Below are 25,064 nucleotides of genomic sequence, written 5' to 3' on the forward strand. Positions count from 1 at the left end.
TTGTCTTAAATCAGAAATGAAATGCACATCACATGATAATTTCATGAACGGAACTTGAGACACAACGAAATACCACAGACGCTGAGAATACCATTTGGTATTTTTTGGTCATTTTGTCTTGACAGGTTAATAGACAACATTACAACCAAAGACAAAGGAAAAGTCACCAATGCCTCCTCCCCATGTCTAGTTTAACCACACCAAAGTCAAACAACAAAGATAAATGTCACCCACCTGTCAAAGGATGAATACAAATTGTGAGTATCTGACCAAAAAAGATCAACAGCTGCCTGTTACGATCTTGTAATGTCTTAACTTAGGCTACAGCCGACGCACACACATGAAAAGAGAAACAGTAGCAACCATAAAATGCAAAATTCTAGTGATCTGTGATCATGCATACTGTGAAAAAACATGTTCATTGACAACAAACAAACAAACACACACACACACACAAACAAATAGATAAAAGAATCTGGTCGGGGATGACAGTGTCAGTGTGATAATGTGGGAGGTGGGTGAAGAACTCATTAAAAAGCCTCAAGAGGAAGAGAATCAGGAAAGCCTCTGGTGGGTAATAGTCACTTGGCAGAAACGAATAGTATGCAGAGAAAGAGAGGGACACAATGAATTCCTGATGAAGTCTATAAGACCAAGAAAAATATAGTGTTTGTTTCGGATTACATGATTAGGCCACAAAACAATTAGGGAGGGTAGGTTGGTATCTTTTTTGAATTTTTTTATATGTTTTCTTTTTTTTTTATTTGCACAGATGCATGTGGCTTTTTATTGGTTGTAAATCATGCAAGATATGTCCCCTGGAAGAGTAACTTTCCTTGTAGAGTCTGCAAAACCGAGTTAGGTCATTTTACATTTTATTTTTGAAGGGTAAACAAATTCTAGGTTCGGGAGAAATAAGTATGGTTGGTTTGAGGAATTAACATGAAATTTTTCCTTGGCCTGATGACTTTTGATTCAAATGAGAGAGACAGTCGCAGATCACGCAGCAGCAGTTGAAGTCCCCTGTCCCTCGCCCTTCACTTGGCGTCGAGGAAGCGATGGGACTCCCTGGAGGCGGTACCTTTACGACGTGTGGTCATTGGGTTGTCCTTCTCTCCGTGTTTTGTGGCATGTAGTTTCCAGGCCTGAGCGAACAGCTCCATCTACACCAGATTTTAAATTTTCAATGTTGAGAATTCATCTTGTGAATATACAATTATTCCGCTGCAGCCTATGTCTTGTGTGAATGTGGCCTAACTAACATGATAACAATGATAACAGTTTGATGACGTGGTCTCTGTGTTTTTAGTGTCAGCTAAACAACACATGCAGAATGCACATACACACAGACACGGAAGGAAGCCATGCCCATTGAAACACATGCATACACACAGACACACATAAAGTACACGCAGTACTTTTATTTTTCTCTCTCACTCATACACACACACACATGTGCACACACACGCATGTATATACGCACACACACACACACACACACACACACACACACAGTCACACATTCCTTCTTGATCCTTCTCTCTCTTTTGAAATACGTTCATTTCTTGGAAATTCAAGATAAAAAAAACTCACAGGCACAAAGTTATCCTTCTTGTTTTCTTCCTCCAGTTGTCCGATTTCCTCCAGTGACAGCAGTGGAAGACGGACACGCTTGACGGCTTCACGTCCTATCTGATCAATTTTCAAGCCTGCAACCACCTGCACAAAATCAAACCAGCCATAACGTATTACTCATTGGATTCACTTTGTTGCCGCTCAATTTAATTTAAAAAAGTCATTATAACTACATTTTGCAAGATACTTTGAAAAGGAGGTTATTTTCCTTCCACTGTCAAAAAGACAGAAAATCATGATGTTGAAACTTTTACTGTTTCACCATATGATATATCGAAGTACCTTTGGTCTGGAAGGAGAGGGAGATAGGGTGTTTGGTTAGCAGTGGATCCGTGATGGCCCGCACAGCTCTAGAGCATACATGATGGCCATTGGGAGATGAAGCTGTGCCAAAAGTAAGTCACCCAAAACGGTACCATGCAATTGTATAAAGAATTAGGTTAAGTTGCACTGTCTTTTTGACTGTTTGTCTGGAATGTGGTTGATCAACTTCTTCTACATCGTTGAAGTAAACATTTGAACATTATATTACCATGTTGTCACTCTTTTCAGGGTTGAGCCTGAATATAGATATGGTTTTCAGTACAACTACTCACAGCATTAACGTTGGCCCAGCGTCGCACACTCTGATAAATCTCCAGTTCATCAAGCATGAGGTTGTCACTGGCCAGGATAAGGCACACAGTGTCCTCCGACAGCTCCTCGAATCCTTTGGAGTCAAACACCGACTGAAAACAAAGGATTACTTCTTACAATCCTTTGGAGTCAAACACTGACTGAAAACAAAGGATTACTTCTTACAATCCCTTGGAGTCAAACACCGACTGAAAACAAAGGATTACTTCTTACAATCCTTTGGAGTCAAACACTGACTAAAAGCAAAGGATTACTTCTTACAATCCTTTTGAGTCAAACACTGACTAAAAGCAAAGGATTACTTCTTACAATCCTTTTGAGTCAAACACTGACTGAAAACAAAGGATTACTTCTTACAATCCTTTGGAGTCAAACACTGACTAAAAGCAAAGGATTACTTCTTACAATCCTTTTGAGTCAAACACTGACTGAAAACAAAGGATTACTTCTTACAATCCTTTTGAGTCAAACACTGACTGAAAACAAAGGATTACTTCTTACAATCCTTTGGAGTCAAACACTGACTGAAAACAAAGGATTACTTCTTACAATCCCTTGGAGTCAAACACCGACTGAAAACAAAGGATTACTTCTTACAATCCTTTGGAGTCAAACACTGACTAAAAGCAAAGGATTACTTCTTACAATCCTTTTGAGTCAAACACTGACTAAAAGCAAAGGATTACTTCTTACAATCCTTTTGAGTCAAACACTGACTGAAAACAAAGGATTACTTCTTACAATCCTTTGGAGTCAAACACTGACTAAAAGCAAAGGATTACTTCTTACAATCCTTTTGAGTCAAACACTGACTGAAAACAAAGGATTACTTCTTACAATCCTTTTGAGTCAAACACTGACTGAAAACAAAGGATTACTTCTTACAATCCTTTTGAGTCAAACACTGACTGAAAACAAAGGATTACTTCTTACAATCCTTTGGAGTCAAACACTGACTGAAAACAAAGGATTACTTCTTACAATCCCTTGGAGTCAAACACCGACTGAAAACAAAGGATTACTTCTTACAATCCTTTGGAGTCAAACACTGACTAAAAGCAAAGGATTACTTCTTACAATCCTTTTGAGTCAAACACTGACTAAAAGCAAAGGATTACTTCTTACAATCCTTTTGAGTCAAACACTGACTGAAAACAAAGGATTACTTCTTACAATCCTTTGGAGTCAAACACTGACTAAAAGCAAAGGATTACTTCTTACAATCCTTTTGAGTCAAACACTGACTGAAAACAAAGGATTACTTCTTACAATCCCTTGGAGGCAAACACTGACTGAAAACAAAGGATTACTTCTTACAATCCTTTTGAGTCAAACACTGACTGAAAACAAAGGATTACTTCTTACAATCCTTTGGAGTCAAACACTGACTGAAAACAAAGGATTACTTCTTACAATCCCTTGGAGTCAAACACCGACTGAAAACAAAGGATTACTTCTTACAATCCTTTGGAGTCAAACACTGACTAAAAGCAAAGGATTACTTCTTACAATCCTTTTGAGTCAAACACTGACTGAAAACAAAGGATTACTTCTTACAATCCCTTGGAGGCAAACACTGACTGAAAACAAAGGATTACTTCTTACAATCCTTTGAAGTCAAACACTGACTAAAAGCAAAGGATTGCTTCTTACAATCCCTTGGAGGCAAACACTGACTGAAAACAAAGGATTACTTCTTACAATCCTTTTGAGTCAAACACTGACTGAAAACAAAGGATTACTTCTTACAATCCTTTTGAGTCAAACACTGACTGAAAACAAAGGATTACTTCTTACAATCCTTTTGAGTCAAACACTGACTGAAAACGAAGGATTACTTCTTACAATCCTTTGAAGTCAAACACTGACTGAAAACAAAGGATTATTTCTTACAATTCCTTTGAAGTCAAACACTGACTGAAAACAAAGGATTACTTCTTACAATCCTTCAAATTCAAACACCCAAAAATCTACACATTACGTTCCACATGTCGTACATGTATACAATCTACTGCTTCGTTTCCCATCTCTTAAATCTAAAGATTAATAAGGCAAGTTAACAAAATAAATGAGTATGATTATCTGCTTCTCTTTCTAACTGTCTTTACACAAATCCAAAAACAAAGAGATTGCCAACGTTCCAAAATTCAGAATAAAAAAACAAGAAAGGTAGGTTGTTGGAACGTTTGTTATTGACAAAACAATACATTCACAGATATTTCGACCCAACGGTCTTTAAGTGGACAGACAAACAAATATTAAAACAACACTTATCTTGATAGTTCTGTCCGTTTCAAGTCCACTCGTCAAAAAGCCGAGCGAATGAATGATTGTATGATGAAATGAATGACGTAGAAAGGGAATGACGTTAGCGTCGAAATATTTTTTTCTATATATATGTGTCTTTACACAGTTTGTCCACCAAATTTAATGTCCACATTATGAACACAAAAGCCATTCATAAGAAAACATCATTTATCACAGAACATTTGCAAAAAACAGCGATCGTTCCCCTACAAACATGCATACACACAGACTGACACACACAAGCACACCTCCCTACCTTTGTGTTTTCCTCAATGTACTCAAGGGTTTTTCTCTTCAGATCATCAAGGCGGTATGTTTGAGCGGCCTGAGTTCTGTCGCAGGAGTTTTTAGGATCCAATGTGTCAACAAGATAATCCTCGCATAGCTGTGCCAGACAGACAATCAGACAGATGGAGACACACATGCACATGCACACAGACACATAACACACAAATCAACACAGACACACATCAACACAGACACACATTAACACAGACGTGACATACATGCACACACTCAGACGTGGCACACAGAGACACGAAAAACAATACACACTCAATTCAAGCCTTAATGAGAAAGTATGAAAAACAAAGAACATTGTTTGTTTTTCGGATACATATTTGTACACACATGGATAATCTGTGTCAGATTTATATGCTTCTGCATTTTTCAGTAACTTACTTTTATCCATAAAAAAACAACTCAAACATATTACCAAACAAAATCATACTTCAGAATTTATAATACATACCCCTTACATTATCTTAGATTATCAACAACATTTTGTGGGGTTTTCCCCCTCAGTATTTCTTTTTTTTATTCGGCTGCAGTCTTCCATATAAAGATTTCTGCTTTACAAAGACTGTTTGTCATTTTCTCTATTTCACTTCTGAAACAGGAAGGCAAGCATTTGCGTTCTTGGGGTATTTATCTTTTACACAGCAGGCTTGTGTACATGTATTTCAATTAAGTCAGTGATTATTAAAAAATAAAAGTGAGTTAGAAGTTCCACTCACTAATTTAAGATCATCCAGACCATATTCCAGAGCAGTTGCCATCACATCAATTGCCTGAAAGTATGAAAATACAGAATATGACAAATCCCATTCAACATTGAACAACAATTATTCCAACACCCCAGGCCCAAAAAACAACAACAACACACCCACTTGCACAGTCAGACAGGCAAAAAGGTAGACAGACAGACAGACAGACACACACACACAACACACATACACAGATTTGCTTTGCCTCCAGTTTTGTGCCCTCTTTTTCGTGACAAATGTTCAGTTTTAAATGCAAAATTCTTCCAGTTCCAGATACGAACAATTTACTCATCACCCGACATTTATACCGCTAAGACTTACTGTCTTTTGTGAGAGAGTGACACAGTTTGTGTAGATAAATTCCAGCATGGCCAGAAAGACTTCAGCAGCCATGTCAGACAAGACAAAGGGCACATCCTTCTCAATGGGGCCATTTTTGTGCGTGTGGTCAACAAACATGGCACGGAACACCTCACACCTTCCCGACAAGATGCACCTGTGAGCGTACACTTTCTTGCGCGCAGGTCCAATGAGAAACTGAATGTCACTGTAAATAAAAGAGAAAAATGTCACTGATCAAGTTTGAAAAAATCCAACCTATTTACCAATCAAATTTAAAACAGAAGACTTACACAATGTGCACACTGACAGAAATAATGTGAACAATGAATAACCTAGCATCTGTGTGAAGGTACTTGCACACTCTCTCTGCATGTGTGTACATGGATTTCATGACAGATTATAATCTTTTTTATGTACAGAACTACATGGTGCAAACTGATTGTTTATCGTAGTTGCATGGGAGAGAGAGAGAGAGAGAGAGAGAGAGAGAGAGAGGGGGGGGGGGGGAGGGAGAGAGAGGGAGAGAGGGGTGTACGTTTAATCGGAGTGGCTAACGGCACGATATCGTTTGGCTAGCAAATATATGCTAGCGGCACGATATCGGATATAAAGCAAATTCGAGGGCTTGGATGCTAGCGAAACGATATCGTACGCGAAGCAACTGTGAGAGCTTGGATGCTAGCGAAACGATATCGGATCCTTTCTTGTTCTCATTGTTGTTGTTCTCACAATCAACATTTTCATTGGCATAGGCATAGGCATTTTTTGTTGTTGTTGAGTTGAGCATTTATTTCCGTCACTTCCGGTTTATGAGAAAAATGTTCCGATCCCAGCGCGGCTCTCTCTCTCTCTCTCTCTCTCTCTCTCTCTCTCCCACCTCCTTCCACCCCTCCCTCTCCTCACATTGAGTTTCTCTGCCTCCTTGACATGTGTGTGTGTGTGTGTGTGTGTCATGGATGTGGGTGTATGTACGTCCGTCTCTCTCTCTCTCTCTCTCTCTCTCTCTCTCTCTCGTTGTTAATATTGGTGTGTGTGTGTTTTAGTGAGTGTGTGTGTATGTGCGATGGTGTGTGTGAGTGTTTGTGAGTGTTTGTGCGTGTGTACGTGCGTGTGTGTGTGTGTGTGCGTGCGTCAGTGTCATGGATGTGGGTGTATGTACGTCCGTCTCTCTCTCTCTCTCTCTCTCTCTCTCTCCGATGCTCTCTCTCTCTCTCAGAGTCTCTCTCTCTCAGAGTCTGTCTCTCTCTCTCAGAGTCTCTCTCTCTCTCTCTCTGAGAGTGGAAAGTTTCAACCAGAAAATTAAGGCTGTTGTAAAAAAAAAACAGCCCACTCGACATCATGCTTTCGGAACTCCTTGGTTTGCTCGAGGTCAGGAAAGCAGAATCATCATTTCGCGCCTTTGACATGAAGACAAAATGCACATCATCTTCAAGAGAAGAAGGTGTTCAGTTTGCTCATAGTGTGTGCACGGCGTTTGCTGCCAAGCACATATCCGAGCAAATACAACTATCTACAAAGTGCGTAGTTGAAGAGAGTGAAGGAAGTTACAAGGTGACAAGCGAAGGTCAGTCTCATGAATGTGAGGTGGGGTCCTGTACATGCAGCTCTGTTGTCAATTTCAACTTACCATGTCGGCACATGATTGCCATACGTCGGCACTTGAACCTTAGAATCTTGGAAACGGACATGATCCCTGCTCGTTGGACGAAACAGTACTTCAACGACATTCAAAACATCAACTTGCCAGATCAGTTCTGTGGTTGGTACGCAACCGTGTCAACAATCAAAAGTCAAACCGGGTTGGGTCAAATTCAATGAAGCCCAGAATGTATGCAAAGACATCTGTTCGTTTTTAGTTAACTCTGGTGCAGATGATTTCCGAAAGAAATTACAACTTCTGTGCCAAGTACGTGACCTTGTAAAAACAGGAAAGGATTTTGTCGTTGTTGAAGTCTTTGCAGAGAATCTGGGAGAAAGTGTTGATGAAGTTAGACAACAAGGCGCACAAATTCACGGGGAAACTGATAAAGTTGAAGCGTTTGCGGAACAAGATACAGAATGCGGCGCGCTAAATCATGGAGAAAGTGACGAAGGTCGTTTCGATCAAGTTACAAACGACCGCAATGTTGAAGTGACTGCTGATGTTCATGCCGAGTTTCAAAGGGATCACGAAAGTCTCGAGGTGGAAGTTGAAGAGAGAGAGTCAAATGTTGGAATAATGGACCAACTCTCGTCGTTAAAAGACACAATTCTGCCACCCGGCGTTAAAAGCCGTGAAGAAGGGACGACCAGCAGGATCACTGCAAACCGTGATTGGGCTGCCAAAGGCAAAGAAGCGTAACTGAAGGCAAAAAGAAAAATTGAAGTGTGCCAAGAAAGTAAAGGTAAAGGTGGTCACTCATGCAGAGTATGCTCTTCGACTGATTGTGGATGAAAACCTGGTGAATTCTGTGATGAAAGAAAATTTGAAAGTTGAAGAAGAAATGCTGGAGATGGTGCCAGAAAAGGTGTCAATGGAAATTTTGGGGATTGATGACAATTTTCTGAAACAGTGGCTTACGGATGACGCTTGGGTAGCTCTTCAGCAGCTGTTGGAAGTGAAACGTTCTTCAAACATGGAGCCTGCTGAGGATGTTTGCAGAATATGTTGGCGCGAAGATCCGGATAAACATCTTGATAGAAATCCGATTGTGCAGTGGAATGAATGTTTGAGAAAATGCAACACTTGGTACCATGAAGCATGCATACATGCCACCAGCCATCCTCAAATTTGTTTCACATGCCATACTTCAATTTGATTTATAAACTGTTAACAGGGTTCCTAGATTTCTTGTTTCTTGATGCATCAATTACAAAGTACACTGAAGTGCTGCAAGTGTTAATGTTCATTGAAACATCTTGCGTCAGATTAAATCTTAATTCATTTTATACTTCTTTTAACCTGTTTATATTGTTCGGATCTTCAGATTAAATCTTAATTCCTTTTATACTTCTTTTAACCTGTTTATTTGTTATTTCCAAATTATATGTTTACTCTTAAAGGGGCAGCTTGCACATTGTTGCAACTGACATGGACACATCAATTTAAACATCTTGCGTCATAGTATTATTGTTCGGCTCTACACATTGTGATCAAGACTTTGATGTTGCTAATTCTGTGATTTCGACTTTACTATTATTGTTGGGATCTTCAGATTAAATCTTAATTCATTTTATACTTCTGGTAACCTGTTTATATTGTTCGGATCTTCAGATTAAATCTTAATTCATTTTGTACTTCTTTTAACCTGTTTATATTGTTCGGATCTTCAGATTAAATCTTAATTCATTTTATACTTCTTTTAACCTGTTTATTTGTGTGTGTGTGTGTGAGTGTGTGTGTGTGTGTGTGTGTGTGTGTGTGTGTGTGTGTGTGTGTGTGTACCCATGTTTCCACAGGTTTGGTTGCCTAAATCACCATAAGGCAACCATCCACACGTGGATGGCAACCTAAACTCTGGATGGCAACCTAATTGTGTGGATGCTCGCTTCATTTAACACCGTTAAATTGACTTTTTTGACGGAAAGAATGTCATAACAATGTTCAAAATGACATTCTTTCCGTCCTCTATAGGCGACGAAATAGGTCAAATTTTGTGCATTTTTTAGTGCAAAATTCTTCGATGCCGGAGCGAGTACTGCACCCAGTGCTGTTGTAGTGCAAGTGCACTAGAAAGGCACTACACCCAGTGCCGCCTCTTAGGTAACCATCCACACTTTAGGTACGTGTGTGTGTGTGTGTGTGTGTGTGTGTGTGTGTGTGTAAGATCTGCGGATCAATAACACCAGCAAAAACAATAATTGACCTCTAAACAATAAAATACACACCCCCCCAATACATTTGTTTGAGGGCTATGGTCCCCCCTGCTCCGCCGTCAGTGCTGTACGAGTATATAGATTTGGAGCCCACTTTTTACTGGGGGTATAATAATAATAATAATACTGTTATTTTATAGCAGGATAAACCAGAGTTTTAAGGCTACGGTCTCATCCAGCTTTACAAATCCACACACACACACAAAATAATAGATAAATAAAATATATACATATATAAGAGATATAAAAATCAAACATACACATATCGCTGGATTCACCAAGACACCATGTGAAGTACGTCATACATTACTAAAGTGACGTGACCTCTGAGGATGTATGACGTACACTACACTCTTGCCTGGTTATCGATCGTAGGATACAAGTTCAAAGTGTTTTCGTGATTCGTGTCGTTAGCATATTTGCTGGTTGAAGACCAAGCGAAACGATATCGTGCCGCTAGCATATATTTGCTAGCCAAACGATATCGTGCCGTTAGCAGCCTAACCAAACGATATCGTGCCGCTAGCATATATTTGCTAGCCAAACGATATCGTGCCGTTAGCAGCGGCCACGTTTAATGAATGAAATCACAGCATAGCCGGACAGACACTTACTGGAGATCTTTGTTGTTTACAAGCATTTTCATCTGCTTTGCAAATTCCCCGGCATCCCCGAACATTTTCTTATCCCCGGCTGGCATGATTGCAGAGTGGCTGACAGCTGCTGCCCTTCACAAATCACTCAGATTATGCAAAGCCCTATCTTCGCTGCGTTTCCTGTTCGGTTGTCAGGCACGCACTAGCGCTTTAGTCTCGGCTAACCATTTCCTTCTTTGTCACTGCGTCAGTATTTTGGACTCCAGGACCCGGAAATACGTAATAGTTCCAAGGGAAGTCACTCTCAAGACACGTTTGAAATGGAGTCTTAGACCGTGTACATTCTTCCCAAATAACGTCTGTTTCAAGTGCAGAGACGATGAAACTGGAATCGTTTGGTGATGGTAAGATTACCGAATATGCACAGTGAGAATGTAAAGTATGTTGGTTTAGAGTCAGGGTGTTGTAGACGGTGTTCTTTTTCCACCAAAAGATAAGAACTAGAAACGAAAGTAAAAGCAGTATTTAGCATTTCAGTTTGCACACAAAGGATAAATTGAACAAGCTAATTACCTCGTATAGATGCAGACAATAAATACCCCCCAAAACAACAGATGGTTACAATGCACTATGGGTCTGTTCTACAGCTCTGTGGGTGTGTGTGGGGTGATCAGGTTATATGACTAAGAGTTCTAGTTCTGATACCTGCATGTGCACGGCAAGCAAGCATCAAAATTCAAATGAAACACATTTACATACACCCAGTCAAATAATTAAAACATGAAAACAATGAATACAAATGTATCAGTAATACGTTGTAAAAAGAAAGTAATTTTAGATAAAGATTATTGTTCTGATGTTGGTGACAATGACCATAAGTTTTTATAATTTGTTGCAGAGATAAACTCTTCTTGACAACTTCAGTGTAAGTTGCTGTCATTATGTCGAGTCCAGAAACCAGTGATAATTTGCTATCCTCAGCCAAGGATTTGCCTATGTCGGCCAATCTTCAAGACATCACAGTAAAACATTTTGTCCTTGATCTTGCCTGTAAAATGGAGGAACGAGTGCTTGACGGATCAATAACTCTGTTTTGTTGTCCTTCTGTAAATGAAAGGGAGGGTACGAACAGAGATAATTTCCAAAGTAGTACTAGTGGAAACATAGCATTGAAAACCCCAGCATGTGTACATAGGAGATCAGAGGAAAGGATCCAATGCAACAGCGAACCAAACCAAGAGCCGAAGTGTAGTGAGAGACCTACATTCTCAGTCAAAGCTGATACCTTTCAATATGTCGGAATGGATGATTGTGAAATTCCTACACCAGAACAGTGCAAAAGTGTTGACCAACCTGCTGCTGGTACAGGTGAGATTGCTGAAAATTCCAGCCGTGTCCGTGGTTCAGTTGACGTGTGCCACAGTTGTTCTAATCCAGACTCTGTCAAGAGCGTTGATGAAAATGTGATCAGCTCTTCAGAAAAGAAGCCCTCAGACTCACATCATCACATGGTCTGCTCTGATGCTAGAGATAAATATGAGAATATAGAGATGTCACATCACAGTTCTCAGCAACCCTCTGGGGAAAACAGTACAGATCTTGATGTGAGAAGTACAAATCAAAGTTGTCATGTTGTGGCAGCTGAGGCCAATGTAACAGCACAAACCATGTTCGTGAATTGTTCAGAGGTGAGGTCCAGGTGTGTTCCAGAAGAGTCTTGTGTTGCAAGTCAGGAACAGCTTAGCCCCTGTGCTACCATCCAACATTCAGCAGGACTTTGCCATCCTTCACAACATTTGGAGTCAATCAAAGAAAGTAGACCCTTCAAAATGATCCTTGACAGTTACAAGCTACAAATCCATAAAGTAGAAGGAATGTTTCTTCACGGGGAGGAAAAATTGCTCTTTGAGAAGAATCTAGAGGAATTTCTAAAGAAAACTAGCGTAAAAGACTTTGTCTTTCAAAATGGTTACCAATGGCACATGATGGATTTTGTGGTCAAAGAGCATTGCATTCTGGTTTCGATGGAAACAGTACACACAGTTGAACAGTTTCCTCATGCTGTGCGTATCTGGTACCAGACATGTCCTGAAAGTCCTTCCCTGATGTGGACAACAGATCAGGATGGAAAGTGAGTAGAAACAATGGCAATTGTGCAGAATGTGTGCGTGTGTGTGTGAGTGTGTGTGTGTGTGTATGTGTGTGTGTGTGTGTGTGGCAAGGTGTGTATGTGGTAGGGTGTGTGTTTGGATTTGTACTTTTGCAGATATATTATATGTGCATTCGTATTTTAAAATTTGTGTTGAGGAGCAGTGATTTGTGTAGCAGTGAGTTATTAACTTATTTAGAAAATTTGACAGTAAATACAGGCCATGCACTAACAGTAATTGCAGACAGTATGTGTTCTGTGTGTAGTATTTATATATGTACCATGTGACATACCCAGAAGACACCCTCGGATTCATGATGTATATTTTCATATTTTTTCAGTGCCTGCGTGTTCACCATTGGACATTTTCTGAGCAACCGTGCCCTGTTCCCCAGTCAAGACACACCAACAGCTTTGCCCACCTGGCATGCCATCATCACTGTGGATGGTGACCTCACCACCCTGCTCACTGGTGACAGGGAACCACTCATTACTGTCACTGATGCTGGTAAGTACACTGGAACCTCACTTTTAAGACTTCCAAAATGAGAGAAAACAAGGTCTTAAAATAGGGGTGTGTTAACAGAGGTTATGAACAGAAAATGAGAGAGAAAACAAGGTCTTAAAATGGGGGTGTATTAACAGAGGTTATGAACAGAAAATGAGAGAGAAAACAAGGTCTTAAAATAGGGGTGTGTTAACAGAGGTTATGAACAGAAAATGAGAGAAAACAAGGTCTTAAAATAGGGGTGTGTTAACAGAGGTTATGAACAGAAAATGAGAGAGAAAACAAGGTCTTAAAATGGGGGTGTATTAACAGAGGTTATGAACAGAAAATGAGAGAGAAAACAAGGTCTTAAAATAGGGGTGTGTTAACAGAGGTTATGAACAGAAAATGAGAGAAAACAAGGTCTTAAAATAGGGGTGTGTTAACAGAGGTTATGAACAGAAAATGAGAGAGAAAACAAGGTCTTAAAATAGGGGTGTGTTAACAGAGGTTATGAACAGAAAATGAGAGAAAACAAGGTCTTAAAATAGGGGTGTGTTAACAGAGGTTATGAACAGAAAATGAGAGAAAACAAGGTCTTAAAATAGGGGTGTGTTAACAGAGGTTATGAACAGAAAATGAGAGAGAAAACAAGGTCTTAAAATGGGGGTGTGTTAACAGAGGTTATGAACAGAAAATGAGAGAGAAAACAAGGTCTTAAAATAGGGGTGTGTTAACAGAGGTTATGAACAGAAAATGAGAGAGAAAACAAGGTCTTAAAATGGGGGTGTGTTAACAGAGGTTATGAACAGAAAATGAGAGAGAAAACAAGGTCTTAAAATGGGGGTGTATTAACAGAGGTTATGAACAGAAAATGAGAGAGAAAACAAGGTCTTAAAATAGGGGTGTGTTAACAGAGGTTATGAACAGAAAATGAGAGAAAACAAGGTCTTAAAATGGGGGTGTGTTAACAGAGGTTATGAACAGAAAATGAGAGAAAACAAGGTCTTAAAATAGGGGTGTGTTAACAGAGGTTATGAACAGAAAATGAGAGAAAACAAGGTCTTAAAATAGGGGTGTATTAATGTCACGTTTCAATATATCACATAAGGTGATTATGAACGGTTAGTTACTACTAACTAACCACACCACGATCCACTCTCGCAGTCGTACAAATAGATAGAATCAACAAAAGTATAAGTTTCAGACGCCTGTTTATGTACCGATCGCCACCTCCCTCGAGACTTCACTCCAAAAGATGTTTTACGTTCAAAACGTAAAATATAGGTCACTGACAAAAATTCCAGTTAAAGTTTGGAAAATGATAATAACACGCTGATCCCGTGTATAGTTAGGAAAATTATAGCTGTCTGTAAAAGAGCTGGTTAATGCAGGTGTCACACACCCCACGTTGTCACTACTCGAATGTAATCATAAATATATACAAGATGACAAGGCGGTATAAGGGCGCAATAGCACGGTGCACTTAGCTTTATGCCACTGAGTGGGCGACCCGTGAATAGTCTATCTCCACAACTGCTCCGTCGAATGAAGTGCCGGTTGGCGTTGAACGAAGCAGGGAATAGTTGAGATATCAGGCGCCTCACTCAGTCGCTGAAGATCCTCCCCGTAGTCTACCAGAAAAATATAGCAGACGTGTAGTTGGTAGGACGACGACAACGACAGCAACCACCAGTACACCAGAACACCAGGTTACAGCAAGTAGACGGGTTACGTAGGCAGGTTACGTAGACCGTAGTAAATAGTACCGTAGACAAGGCTGCAACAAAAACCATCGGTGCACTAAACATGCCACGCAACCCTTCACACACCACCTTTAAACATGTCACCTTTACATATTTCATCGAGCATGTGGGCCTGCACAAACGAACTTTTAAAACAACAAATCAACCATTTTCCTTCCTTCTCTCCATATCTGCAAAAACCATATACAGATTATTATTTTAGCGTCACAAAGAGCAAATTATGCGCTAACCTGGAAAGAACAACAGAGAGTATTTCATTCCACAAACACAGACTCGTCAACAGCGTTAAATAATGATTTATTACCTCAACAGCCTAATGTAGGTAGCTCTCTTTTAAGCGAATCCGCTCCCTTTTGAATGGCTTCCGTTTGTCAACGAAAATACCGCCATCCCCCTCTTGCGCTGAATACTTTATGCGTTGGAAATCCTCCCCTGCTCAGCGAAGAAACCTGACGCCTCGTCCGTTAGCCAGCATGTAAACAGTGAGAAGGTGGTCTCTACTTGAAGTTCCTAGAAGCCCTACTGTACAAGTAGAACGGCACGTTGATATACAGTGAAGTAGTTAACATGTTGAAGTCCTTCAAACTCGTAGGAAATAAGACACCGACGCTTCTCTCTCGCTGCTGAGTTTCGAGTGTGCCGTTACATGTCTCAAACAGACAACCTTGACAATATCACGTGACTCACCCTGTCACGTACCCAGTTCAGTTACCGTCAGTTTTGCCCTGACAGCAGAAATCACCCACGTGAAACCCTTGCAACAAGAAATCCCCGTGTTTCGGCTATGCTCGGTCAGCTAAAACCCCAGCCGTTGACAGAATGCACAGGCGCTTTCTGTCGCAATTCGAGAAAGGCACCCCACAGAGTGACACTTTCTCGATCCATGTCACTAAATTGTCACAATTAACAGAGGTTATGAACAGAAAATGAGAGAAAACAAGGTCTTAAAAGGGAGGGAGTGTTAAATCGGGGAGTCTTAGAAGGGGAGTTCCACTGTATACAATGATGTATCCATCTATTTTTTATTTTGTGAATGTCTTTCTTTCAGCTTTTGCACCAAGATTATGATTACTTCCAACAACATAATTTTAAACAACATAGGAAAATTGATTAGAGAGTAGTAAGCTCTCTTAAAGTAAAGTAGGTTTTTAGAGCGCTTACTTTCCCTTTAATTATCAGAATTGTAAACAGCGCTCTGCCTCATTTGTTTAAGATTCTTTTGATTACAGAGCATCCACAGTGTCTAAAACAGTGAAACATTACTTATTTTACAACTTGATTACTGTAATTTACATCTTGCATGGTATATCCTTCACTCGTCTCACCATTATATTTTCACAGATGAATTCATTGTCTTGTTCTATTTATAGTTTTGTAGTTAATATGAGTTGTTGGGCATATTCATTTGTTGACATTGTAATGCAATTAACCCTCGCTGGAAAAATGTCCATGATAATATGTGAAATGCCATCAGACACCTTCAAAATCCATTAAATAAAAGTATGAACATTACAGAACATGTTAAATCCCTAGTCTGTCTCAAATGGTTTACAGAACGATTTAAATCTTCTCATGAAAAAAAGCAGTTCTAACCTTATGGAACACACTTGCAATAGCATTTAATAGCATTGTTAGGAAACGCTACCGTTGCTGAGCTTTGGTTCAGTTTTGTGTGTTGCATGTAGTTGACTTATTTGTACTTTGTGGGAAAGTACCGATATTATATTTTGTAAACACAATATTTATGCTTGGACGAGAATGCAGGTGAACTTTCTAGTCCTGTCAAAACAAGTTGTTTACCACGCTGTTTTAGTCGTGAGTTCGTGGCGTTCGTTCGGATTAAATGCGTCGGTGCTTTTGATGTACGTCATAGAGAATGTCGCTAGTTTAGTCCATGCACGGCTCGTATAATGTAGTTGTATCATGTTCGGTCTGGAATATTCTCGAGATTGAGTATTTACTATATATGCCAGCGCGATTTGTATGTAAAAAAGCTTCTATTTGAGTTCTGCTACGATGTGCAGTTGTATGTATGGAATGCTAAATAAATCCTCGAACTCAATTTGACGAGTTGTTTTCTGTTGCTGCGAAGACGGGCGACGTAGAATAAAAGAACACAACTATACGACGTTTGAGAACTTGTGGCAATCTCAAGTGTCGTGTAACAAGCATTCAATGACACAGTTTGTTTGAATGGCTATTTAGCTCGGGTAAACCACACCCCAGTTTTTGTGGTTTATCTATCCCCTGAGCCATCGTGTACCCGTATGATCCACTTTCCTTTTTTTCACAATTTAGTCGTCAGTTTGTGATTTCAATGCAACTCGGTGTATCTGCAATAGCACATTATTGTGTACCTCTGAATGTAAAACGCAACAAATGGCTGCGAGTCGCACAAACTTATCGGCGGCGGTCGGCTTCAAAGACTGAGGAAGCGCTATGCAGAAAATTCGTCTGCTTGGGCTAACACGACCTTGCGTGACCAGCTTCCGGGTTCCGTTTTTTCAAACTTTCAAAACTTCGAGTTGGACAGAGCTTGTCTTGATAAAAAAAAGATTTCTTTTATGATTTTAGAATGTTTGTGTAACAAGCTGTAAATTTATTATTTACATTTTAATAGTTAGGTCTTGCACCAAACTGAGGCGTCCGATTTGTCTCATTGTAATTCCGGCTGGCCACGCACAAATAAATTCTTTGAAAAATGCTCGCTCTTTACGGAGGGCACCTAGGATGTTCTCAAACAGTGAGTGTTTAAACAAAAGAATGTTTGTACTGTGTGTAAAATCCTGACAGTGTCTGTGATCAGAAACTAATGGTTTACGTGAAGCTGAGTGTGCCTTTAAAAGAAACACATGTTTAGGATATGTTTTTTTCTTCTTTTTCTTAAGGACAGAAAAGGTTTTCATACTTCACAACATTTCCTATGCCATCTTGCACCTTTGCCATTGCAATTGGAGCATGGCAGACGGAGGTTTTGTCCTACCCTCCATTTGACTATGATCCCGATCAAGAGTAGGTGCCACCTCTTTTTTATTTTCATCATTACATTTAGTCAAGTTTTGACTAAATGTTTTAACATAGAGGGGGAATCGAGACGAGGGTCGTGGTGTATGTGTGTGTGTGTGTGTGTGTGTGTGTGTGTGTGTCTGTCTGTCTGTGCGTGTGTGTGTGTAGACCGATCTTTATGAAATTTGACATGAGAGTTCCTGGGAATGATATCCCCGGACGTTTTTTTCTTTTTTTCGATAAATACCTTTGATGACGTCATATCCGGCTTTTTGTAAAAGTTGAGGCGGCACTGTCACACCCTCATTTTTCAATCAAATTGATTGAAATTTTGGCAAAGCAATCTTCAACGAAGGCCGGACTTTGGTATTGAATTCCAGCTTGGTGGCTTAAAAACTAATGAATGAGTTTGATCATTAAAAATCTGAAAATTGTAATTAAAATTAATTTTTTATTAAACGATCCAAAAATAAATTCATCTTAGTCTTCGTCATTGTCTGATTCCAAAAACATATACATTTGTTATATTTGGATTACAAACAAGCTCTGAAAATTAAAAATATGAAAATTATGATTAAAATTAATTTTCCGAAATCGATTTAAAAACAATTTCATCTTATTCCTTGTCGTTCCCTGATTCCAAAAACATATAGATATGATATGTTTGGATTAAAAACAAACTCAGTAAGCTAAAAAGAATAATGATACAGAAAAGCGTGTTATCCTGCTCAGCGCGACCACTACCGCGCTATTCTGCATGGCTTGTCGATTTCACTGCCTTTGCCACGAGCGGTGGACTGACGAAACTACGAGTATGTGGTCTTGGTGAAAAAAGCAGTGCGTTCAGTTTCATTCTGTGAGTTCGACATCTTGACTAAATGTTGTTATTTCGCCTTACGCGACTTGTTCTTTTTCTTCACCTTGTCTTCTGCTTTACCAGATAGTACAACATAGGCATAATTAAATGTACTCTTAGCGTAAATCTCCCTCAAAATGTTCTTTCCGTCACTCACAACCATCTGTAAAAGTGTGACCAAGTGCATGAAACACTTGAATTACCTTTGGAGTCAAAAATAAAAAATAAACAAGGTTATGTCTGTAGGATGTTTGGTGTCTTGATTTTATATAAAGGGTTATGGTGTGAGGCCAAGATCTCTAGGATGTTTGCTTATTTTTATGATGGGGGGGGGGGGGGGGGAGATCTATAGGATGTTTACTGCATTTTCTTTTTAATGAGGGGTGGGGGTCAGAGGGGGGGGGGGGGGGGGGGTTGAAGATATGTAGAATGCTTGCTGTATTTTTTTTGCGTGTGCTATTTTTCATAGAATGGTGATACTGTTCATGTATTTATAATCACAGAAACCTGAAAGAGCCAACACTGAGGCTGTTCTTCCCAGAGCGACTGAAAGAGAGGAGCACGTCAGTTCTCAGCCGCTACCTTCCCCGCTGTCTGCTGGAGGCACAGAGGATGCTGGGCACTTATCCTTTTCATCGGCTTGACGTCCTCATTGTGCCAGCCTGCTTTGACAGTCTTGGCATGGCAAGGTTAGTAGAGCAAGTTTGTGTTTTAAAAAAAATCAAAATCTGTTGACACTTATAATCATTATATAACCACAATACAACTGATAATGAAAGTGAATGTTATACTTGTTTGCTTCAATGCTTGTTATTCTCTGAGGTGCCAGGAGATTAGTTTAGCATCACTCTCAATTACTCTTGTTGCACATGTTGGCAACAATAAGAGGGTTTACATCCCTTGTGGTTTTTTTAACTTATGCTATAACATAAGTTCTAAAAAACAGATTTGTTTAATACTTCGTGATGTTGAGATGACAAAAGTCACATGCAAAAGAGATGAATTTAAACATTCTTTTTTTGTTTGTTGCTCCTACTTTAGCCAACGCAATGCAAAACTGTAACAGGATGGTTGTTGGAAAGTTGCATGTGGGTTGCATTATGTTTTAATACTCACAAAAATGCTCTTTCTAATTATGCGTAAGTGTTGAAAGGTGCCACCATTTCGTTCCCACGGGTACATATTTGATAAATTACTTGTGCAGTGAAAATGGGTTTATTTTGTTGCAGCCCCAGTTTGCTGTTTTTGTCGCAGTCACTCCTGTGTCAGGACGGCAGCATGTGTGTGCGAGTGGCCCATGAGTTGTGTCACACCTGGTTTGGAATCGTCATTGGCCCCCATGACTGGACGGAGGAATGGATCACAGAGGGCTTCTGTACCTACCTGGAGGATATCTTACATGCCAAGGTGTCTCAGGTATCTTACTGGAAAATCTTTTATTTTTGCAGGGAAAATATTGGGGCGTTTTACGTTAACTTGATAGTGACAGTGTGTGTGAGTGTGTACAATGTGTGTGTGTGTATGTGTGTGTGTGTGTGCATGCATGCATGTGAGAGTATGTATGCAAGAGATAGATGACTGTTTATGCGGAGGGTGGAAGACTGAGTTAGGGCTGTTTAATGTGTGTTTATGTGTGTTTATGTGTGTGTGTCTTTACATTTGTTAGTGCTTGTGTGTTTGTGTTTGAAGACCTTGTAAGATGCTCAAGTGACAGACTTATAAATCAATGGTGTTCTTTGCCATGCAGCTTGGTGAGCAAACAGAGGACTACATCAAAGTGCGGGCTCAGATCCATCTCTGTGTGTTGAAGGCTGAACTACTAAACACGGATGAGAACTTACAGAGTTTAAGGTAAGAGTCCTTGGTTCTGCTGATTGATTCATTGATTGTTCTGGACCAACAATTTTTTACCAACAAGACAACTGCAACGGCAGAAGCAACAACACAACAACAACAACAATAACAACACCCAACACAACCAACAACACAACTTACAAGGCATTTATCCGTGTGTGTGTGTGTGTGTGTGTGTGTGTGTGTGTGTCTGTCTGTCTGTCTATATATGTGTATGTGTGTGTGTGTCAGAGTTGTCATAATGGGCAGGTGATCGTTATCAAGAGGCGGTCGCCAGAGCAGGTTTAAACTTTCTTTTTCTTTTTACCTTGCTTGGAGCAGGGTCTCCCTTGATATCAGCGCTTTATACACATCCTGTTTTGTTTTTTGTTTTGTTTTTCATTTATTTCCATTTGATTTTCAGGGTTACAAGCAATTTAACATTTAACCAACTGTTAAACCAACCAACAAACAAGTTTTATGATGAAAGATTAAAACCATTAGAAAGCAGTCTATTAAGGGGCAGCAACTGGATGATAAACTCTAGACTTTTACGCAGTAGCCTCAGTCATAGTTGTCTCCCTGATTTCACTTTCACTCATGGCTGCTAATTTACGATTGCATGATTGTAAAAAGTCTAAGAATCCTCAAACTCACACATAAACAGTGATATAAAATTAATGTTTCTGTCTGTTGAAGGCCTAACAAGGGAATGGCTGATGCAACCGAACGTACCTCAGAGCAGGCTAGATACCTAAAAGATGGAATGAATGTGGAGAAGAAATTCATGCAAGTTCATTATTTGAAGGTATATGATCTGGTGCTAGTCTCATTAATCTTTGTGTGATTTTGTTGGTAAATAATGCTGAAGAGGTCTATGTTGACCCGTGTGACTTGGAATAATAGGCCGTGAAAGGTAAATATGCGCCGAAATGGCTGCAATCTACTGGCCGTATAAAATTTCATCTCACACGGCATCACTGCAGAGCGCCTAGAACTGTACCCACGGAATATGCGCGATATAAGACTCATTGATTGATTGATTGATTGAAAAGAGGGGGAATCCCTGTATGTGGAGTTCCTGTAGGCGTTTTCTCTGTGTAAAGGAAATCCCCCCGGGTGGAGTTCCTGTAGAATTTCGCTGTTCTCGCTGAAAGTCACGTGATGCCTAGCGATATCGAGAGAATTTGATGTTTTTCTATCTTTTTTGTATTTCTTAGAAATCCGATTCTGTTCTGCAATTTTATATAAAAAAGTTTAAATTGATAACTTAAGGGCAGGTGGGCCAGTGCAAAATTGACCAAATCGTTCAAAACACTGTTTTGGGTATTTTAGCAGATTATGTTTCCATAACATACCTATCATCCATGTGTGTCGGTGTTTTTGTCAAAAGTGTCCTATTTATCTGTCAATAAAGACAAAATGTGAACATGTGTGGCATTGATTGTCTTCTGAAGTCGATATTCCCCCGCCAAAAAATGTCTCATTTCAAAGGCTAGTTACGGCTTTGTCCTCAGCAAAACAGTGCATTCACGACATACGAAACTGCGCAGCAGCTCTTGACCTATAACATGACATCAGTGTTTTGATGAATGTTCCATTCACTCAGCCACTTGTCCGTTGCAAAGGCAGCAATCGTAATCGAACGGAAATGTCCTTTTTTGGAAGGTACTCGACATCCATTGGTTCGTTTCATAAACCGAAATCGGGAACCAGTTTACTTTGTGAGTGCGCATGCTCAGCTTACGAATTTTGCATACGGAAACTACCGAAGAGACTCTCGGCCATGACGGGAACACCCGAAGTTCACTCGGTTTTACAACATCCTGGTTACACATCAAACGATCGGTGACAACTGAAAGCGAATTTTTCCTTGAGAAACAACCTTTGATACGATAACAATGGCTCGAAATAAGAAAGAGGACAATGTCTTTATTAGTTCGGTTAGCAACAACAAGTAGTTCCGCTGGTACTAGGCCAAAGTTTGGATTCTGTCGGTGTTTCCGATACAGAGGAAAGCTTTGATCTCCACGCAGATCCACAGGTCGCCATTTCCGAACACGCCATGCAGCACACTTTTTACGTCTCGGCACTGGCTTGCTTTGCGCTGAATTTGAGTCAGTTTCTGTGCAGTATCTCCTCGACAAGCAAGTTGAGCATTTGCTACGCAAAAAAACAAAAACAGGAGAAAGTATCCAACATCAGTCAGATTATCGGTAATGTTTGCTGGGCCTGCCATTTCCCGAACGAAACTGGATCAGCAACTGTTTGTATCAATCTGCACTTTCGTAAATTCCGTCACTGTCTTGACGAACTGTGTCATTTTCTTCACCGCGATACACAGTTCATTGCGAAGAGCTTCCTCAGTAAGTCGTTCAGATTCCACGTACGATTTGTTGTCAAAAAACAACTCAAACGAAAGTTTCAAACTCATCATCCTCCATCTTGCTTGTCGAAGCACCAAAGTACTGTATCGATGTAAAAACAAAAGCAGAAAACTTCGAGGAAACCAACAAATCGACGAGATAACGGAAGGAAATAAGTCTCGTTCTGGCTCAAGTAAGTTACCGTTAAAAATACCGTTATTCTCGCATGCAAATACAAACGAGAATCGGGTCATTGATACACGTTTAGCGCTGGGGCAGTATCCCCATGCTGGTTGACAGAGGGAAAGAAGGGATGGACGCATAAATTCTCTGCTGGCGTGCTAAAGGCTAAGTAGTTTGCAATTCAAATAAACTAAGCTGTTCATTCATAACACAGTTTTGTCCTTGTGTGTCTGTTTCAATAGTGTTTCTGTGGTGTTCAATCTTCAATGTCGTTTTTCTCAGTTCAGCCATTTTGCCTACGGTTACGTCTTGGGTTACGCGATTTCTCTGGCTGTAATTCAGCTAGAGCAATATTTTCTTTTGTAGTTTGTGCAGAATATAACATTCTGGGGAATTACGAAGGGATTTTGCTGAAATTTTATTATAGTCATGTCCAGATTATTTCAAAAAATAATTTCGCAAGCGTTACCCTAAAGTTTGACAGTTGTAACAAAGAAGTGTTCCTAACTCCAAATATAAATATAATAAACAAGATCTGCTTCGTAATCCCCTAGAGCATACCCAGAAGGATAAAATAAGACAATAATTAGAAGTGTGACAATCACATCTGATGAAAATCCGTGTATCTCCTGTACTCCACTTTTGTCTGTATTTTGACCGTTTTTGTCGCGTAAAACAAAAACCAGCAACCAAAAATACAAAAAGTGACTATTCTTTGTCATCATTTGTTCATTTCTTTCATAAAATAACATTCAGACACAATAAAACATTCAAAATAAAAAAAAAGGTAGTGCACTGGCCCACCTCCCCTTAATAACAGAAAACGCAGCTGAAACAAATAACTCGCAATAACGACATATTGCAAACGGGACCTACTGCAAAGCTATGCATATATAGTCATTTTATTTCCATTTGACGCCATGGAGCGAAGTTACTTCAAGACTACGACAGTGAAAGTGGACGATTCAATGGACGAGAGTATCAGACAATTTGAGGGAGCGATGTTTCCTTAACCAAATCCTTTCGAATTATACGCGAATTCAGGAATTCTAGCAGATTTTCCTGTCGAACCGCCATTTTTGAAGGGGAAGTAACGCTAAGATAATTTAAATCGGTTCACGGCAGTCACGCGCTTGGCGCGAGATTGAGCGGTATCGTACTTTCCTACAGGAACTCTACCTGGGTTGATTCCCTGTATACAGGGAATACGCCTACAGGATCTCCACCTACAGGGAATCCCACTCTTTTGGTCAACAAAGACCCCTTCAGCGTAAATAAGGTAAAGGGGCAACCCTGAGTTTGCTTAAAATCGTATTATGTATATGGCTGTTTGATGAATTGATCCAAGTGTGACGATTATAATAATAATAATAACGGGTATTTATATAGCGTCTTATCCGAAGTTCAAAGCGTGTATGGCTGTTTATTTATTTATTTTTTCAAAGTTGTCTGTTTGCACAGTCAAAAATCCACTGTCCATAAGACAGTATAATAATAATAATAATAATAATTGTCAGTAAGTACTGGTGTCATATGACTGATGTGAACCAGTTGATTGGCTAATGGCGATGCGCTAAAACTGTTTGCGCACTCTTGGAGTGCGCTAACTTTTCCACAGAGCGTATTCTTCCGCCCTTTGCCTAAGCGAGACTGTGCTCTCATCCTCAGAATTAATTAATGACATGTAGCTTATATTATCCACAATACCAAATGACCATAAATTCCCTGCTTCTCAATTAAAGCAGAAGTGGTTTTTTTCTGACAAATTGCATGTGCCTGTGCCACAGTGCCACTGATCTAAAAATAGAAGCCACTGTGTTTCATCTCATTTTCGCCGACTTGCATAGATTCTTCTTATATGCCGTGTTAGTGGCATGTAGCATATCATCCACATTACCAAATGATGAGTTAGTATACAATTCCCAGCGGCTAACAGAAAACAAAAGTGTTATTCCGATAACGTAACAATTAGCTACTGAGCTAGACCAGCATTTGGAAGAC

The 25,064-nt window shown here is 39.8% G+C and overlaps 2 protein-coding genes across 2 annotated transcripts in view; one reads left to right on the forward strand and one right to left on the reverse strand.

The window, feature by feature from the left end:
* The window catches only part of LOC138966222 (BTB/POZ domain-containing protein 19-like), an 11,360-nt gene extending 727 nt beyond the window's left edge, over nucleotides 1–10,633 (reverse strand). Inside the window, exons 1-7 of the mRNA XM_070338364.1 lie at nucleotides 10,436–10,633; nucleotides 5,946–6,171; nucleotides 5,595–5,648; nucleotides 4,835–4,963; nucleotides 2,232–2,363; nucleotides 1,594–1,719; nucleotides 1–1,163 (exon numbers count right to left, since the gene is read on the reverse strand). The exon at nucleotides 1–1,163 is cut by the window's left edge and continues 727 nt beyond it. Of these exons, the coding sequence (XP_070194465.1) occupies nucleotides 1,038–1,163; nucleotides 1,594–1,719; nucleotides 2,232–2,363; nucleotides 4,835–4,963; nucleotides 5,595–5,648; nucleotides 5,946–6,171; nucleotides 10,436–10,521 (879 nt within the window). The 5' untranslated portion in view covers nucleotides 10,522–10,633 and the 3' untranslated portion in view covers nucleotides 1–1,037. The remainder of the gene's footprint in view (nucleotides 1,164–1,593; nucleotides 1,720–2,231; nucleotides 2,364–4,834; nucleotides 4,964–5,594; nucleotides 5,649–5,945; nucleotides 6,172–10,435) is intronic.
* A 97-nt stretch (nucleotides 10,634–10,730) lies between these two features.
* The window catches only part of LOC138966224 (aminopeptidase O-like), a gene marked incomplete in the record, with an annotated part of 57,094 nt that continues 42,760 nt past the window's right edge, over nucleotides 10,731–25,064 (forward strand). The window contains 8 exon segments of the mRNA XM_070338365.1: nucleotides 10,731–10,821; nucleotides 11,316–12,548; nucleotides 12,908–13,074; nucleotides 17,708–17,831; nucleotides 19,185–19,370; nucleotides 19,911–20,097; nucleotides 20,429–20,532; nucleotides 21,214–21,322. Of these exon segments, the coding sequence (XP_070194466.1) occupies nucleotides 11,359–12,548; nucleotides 12,908–13,074; nucleotides 17,708–17,831; nucleotides 19,185–19,370; nucleotides 19,911–20,097; nucleotides 20,429–20,532; nucleotides 21,214–21,322 (2,067 nt within the window).

The sequence above is a fragment of the Littorina saxatilis genome, linkage group LG5 (assembly GCF_037325665.1).
Source record: "Littorina saxatilis isolate snail1 linkage group LG5, US_GU_Lsax_2.0, whole genome shotgun sequence".
Lineage (NCBI taxonomy): Eukaryota > Metazoa > Mollusca > Gastropoda > Littorinimorpha > Littorinidae > Littorina > Littorina saxatilis.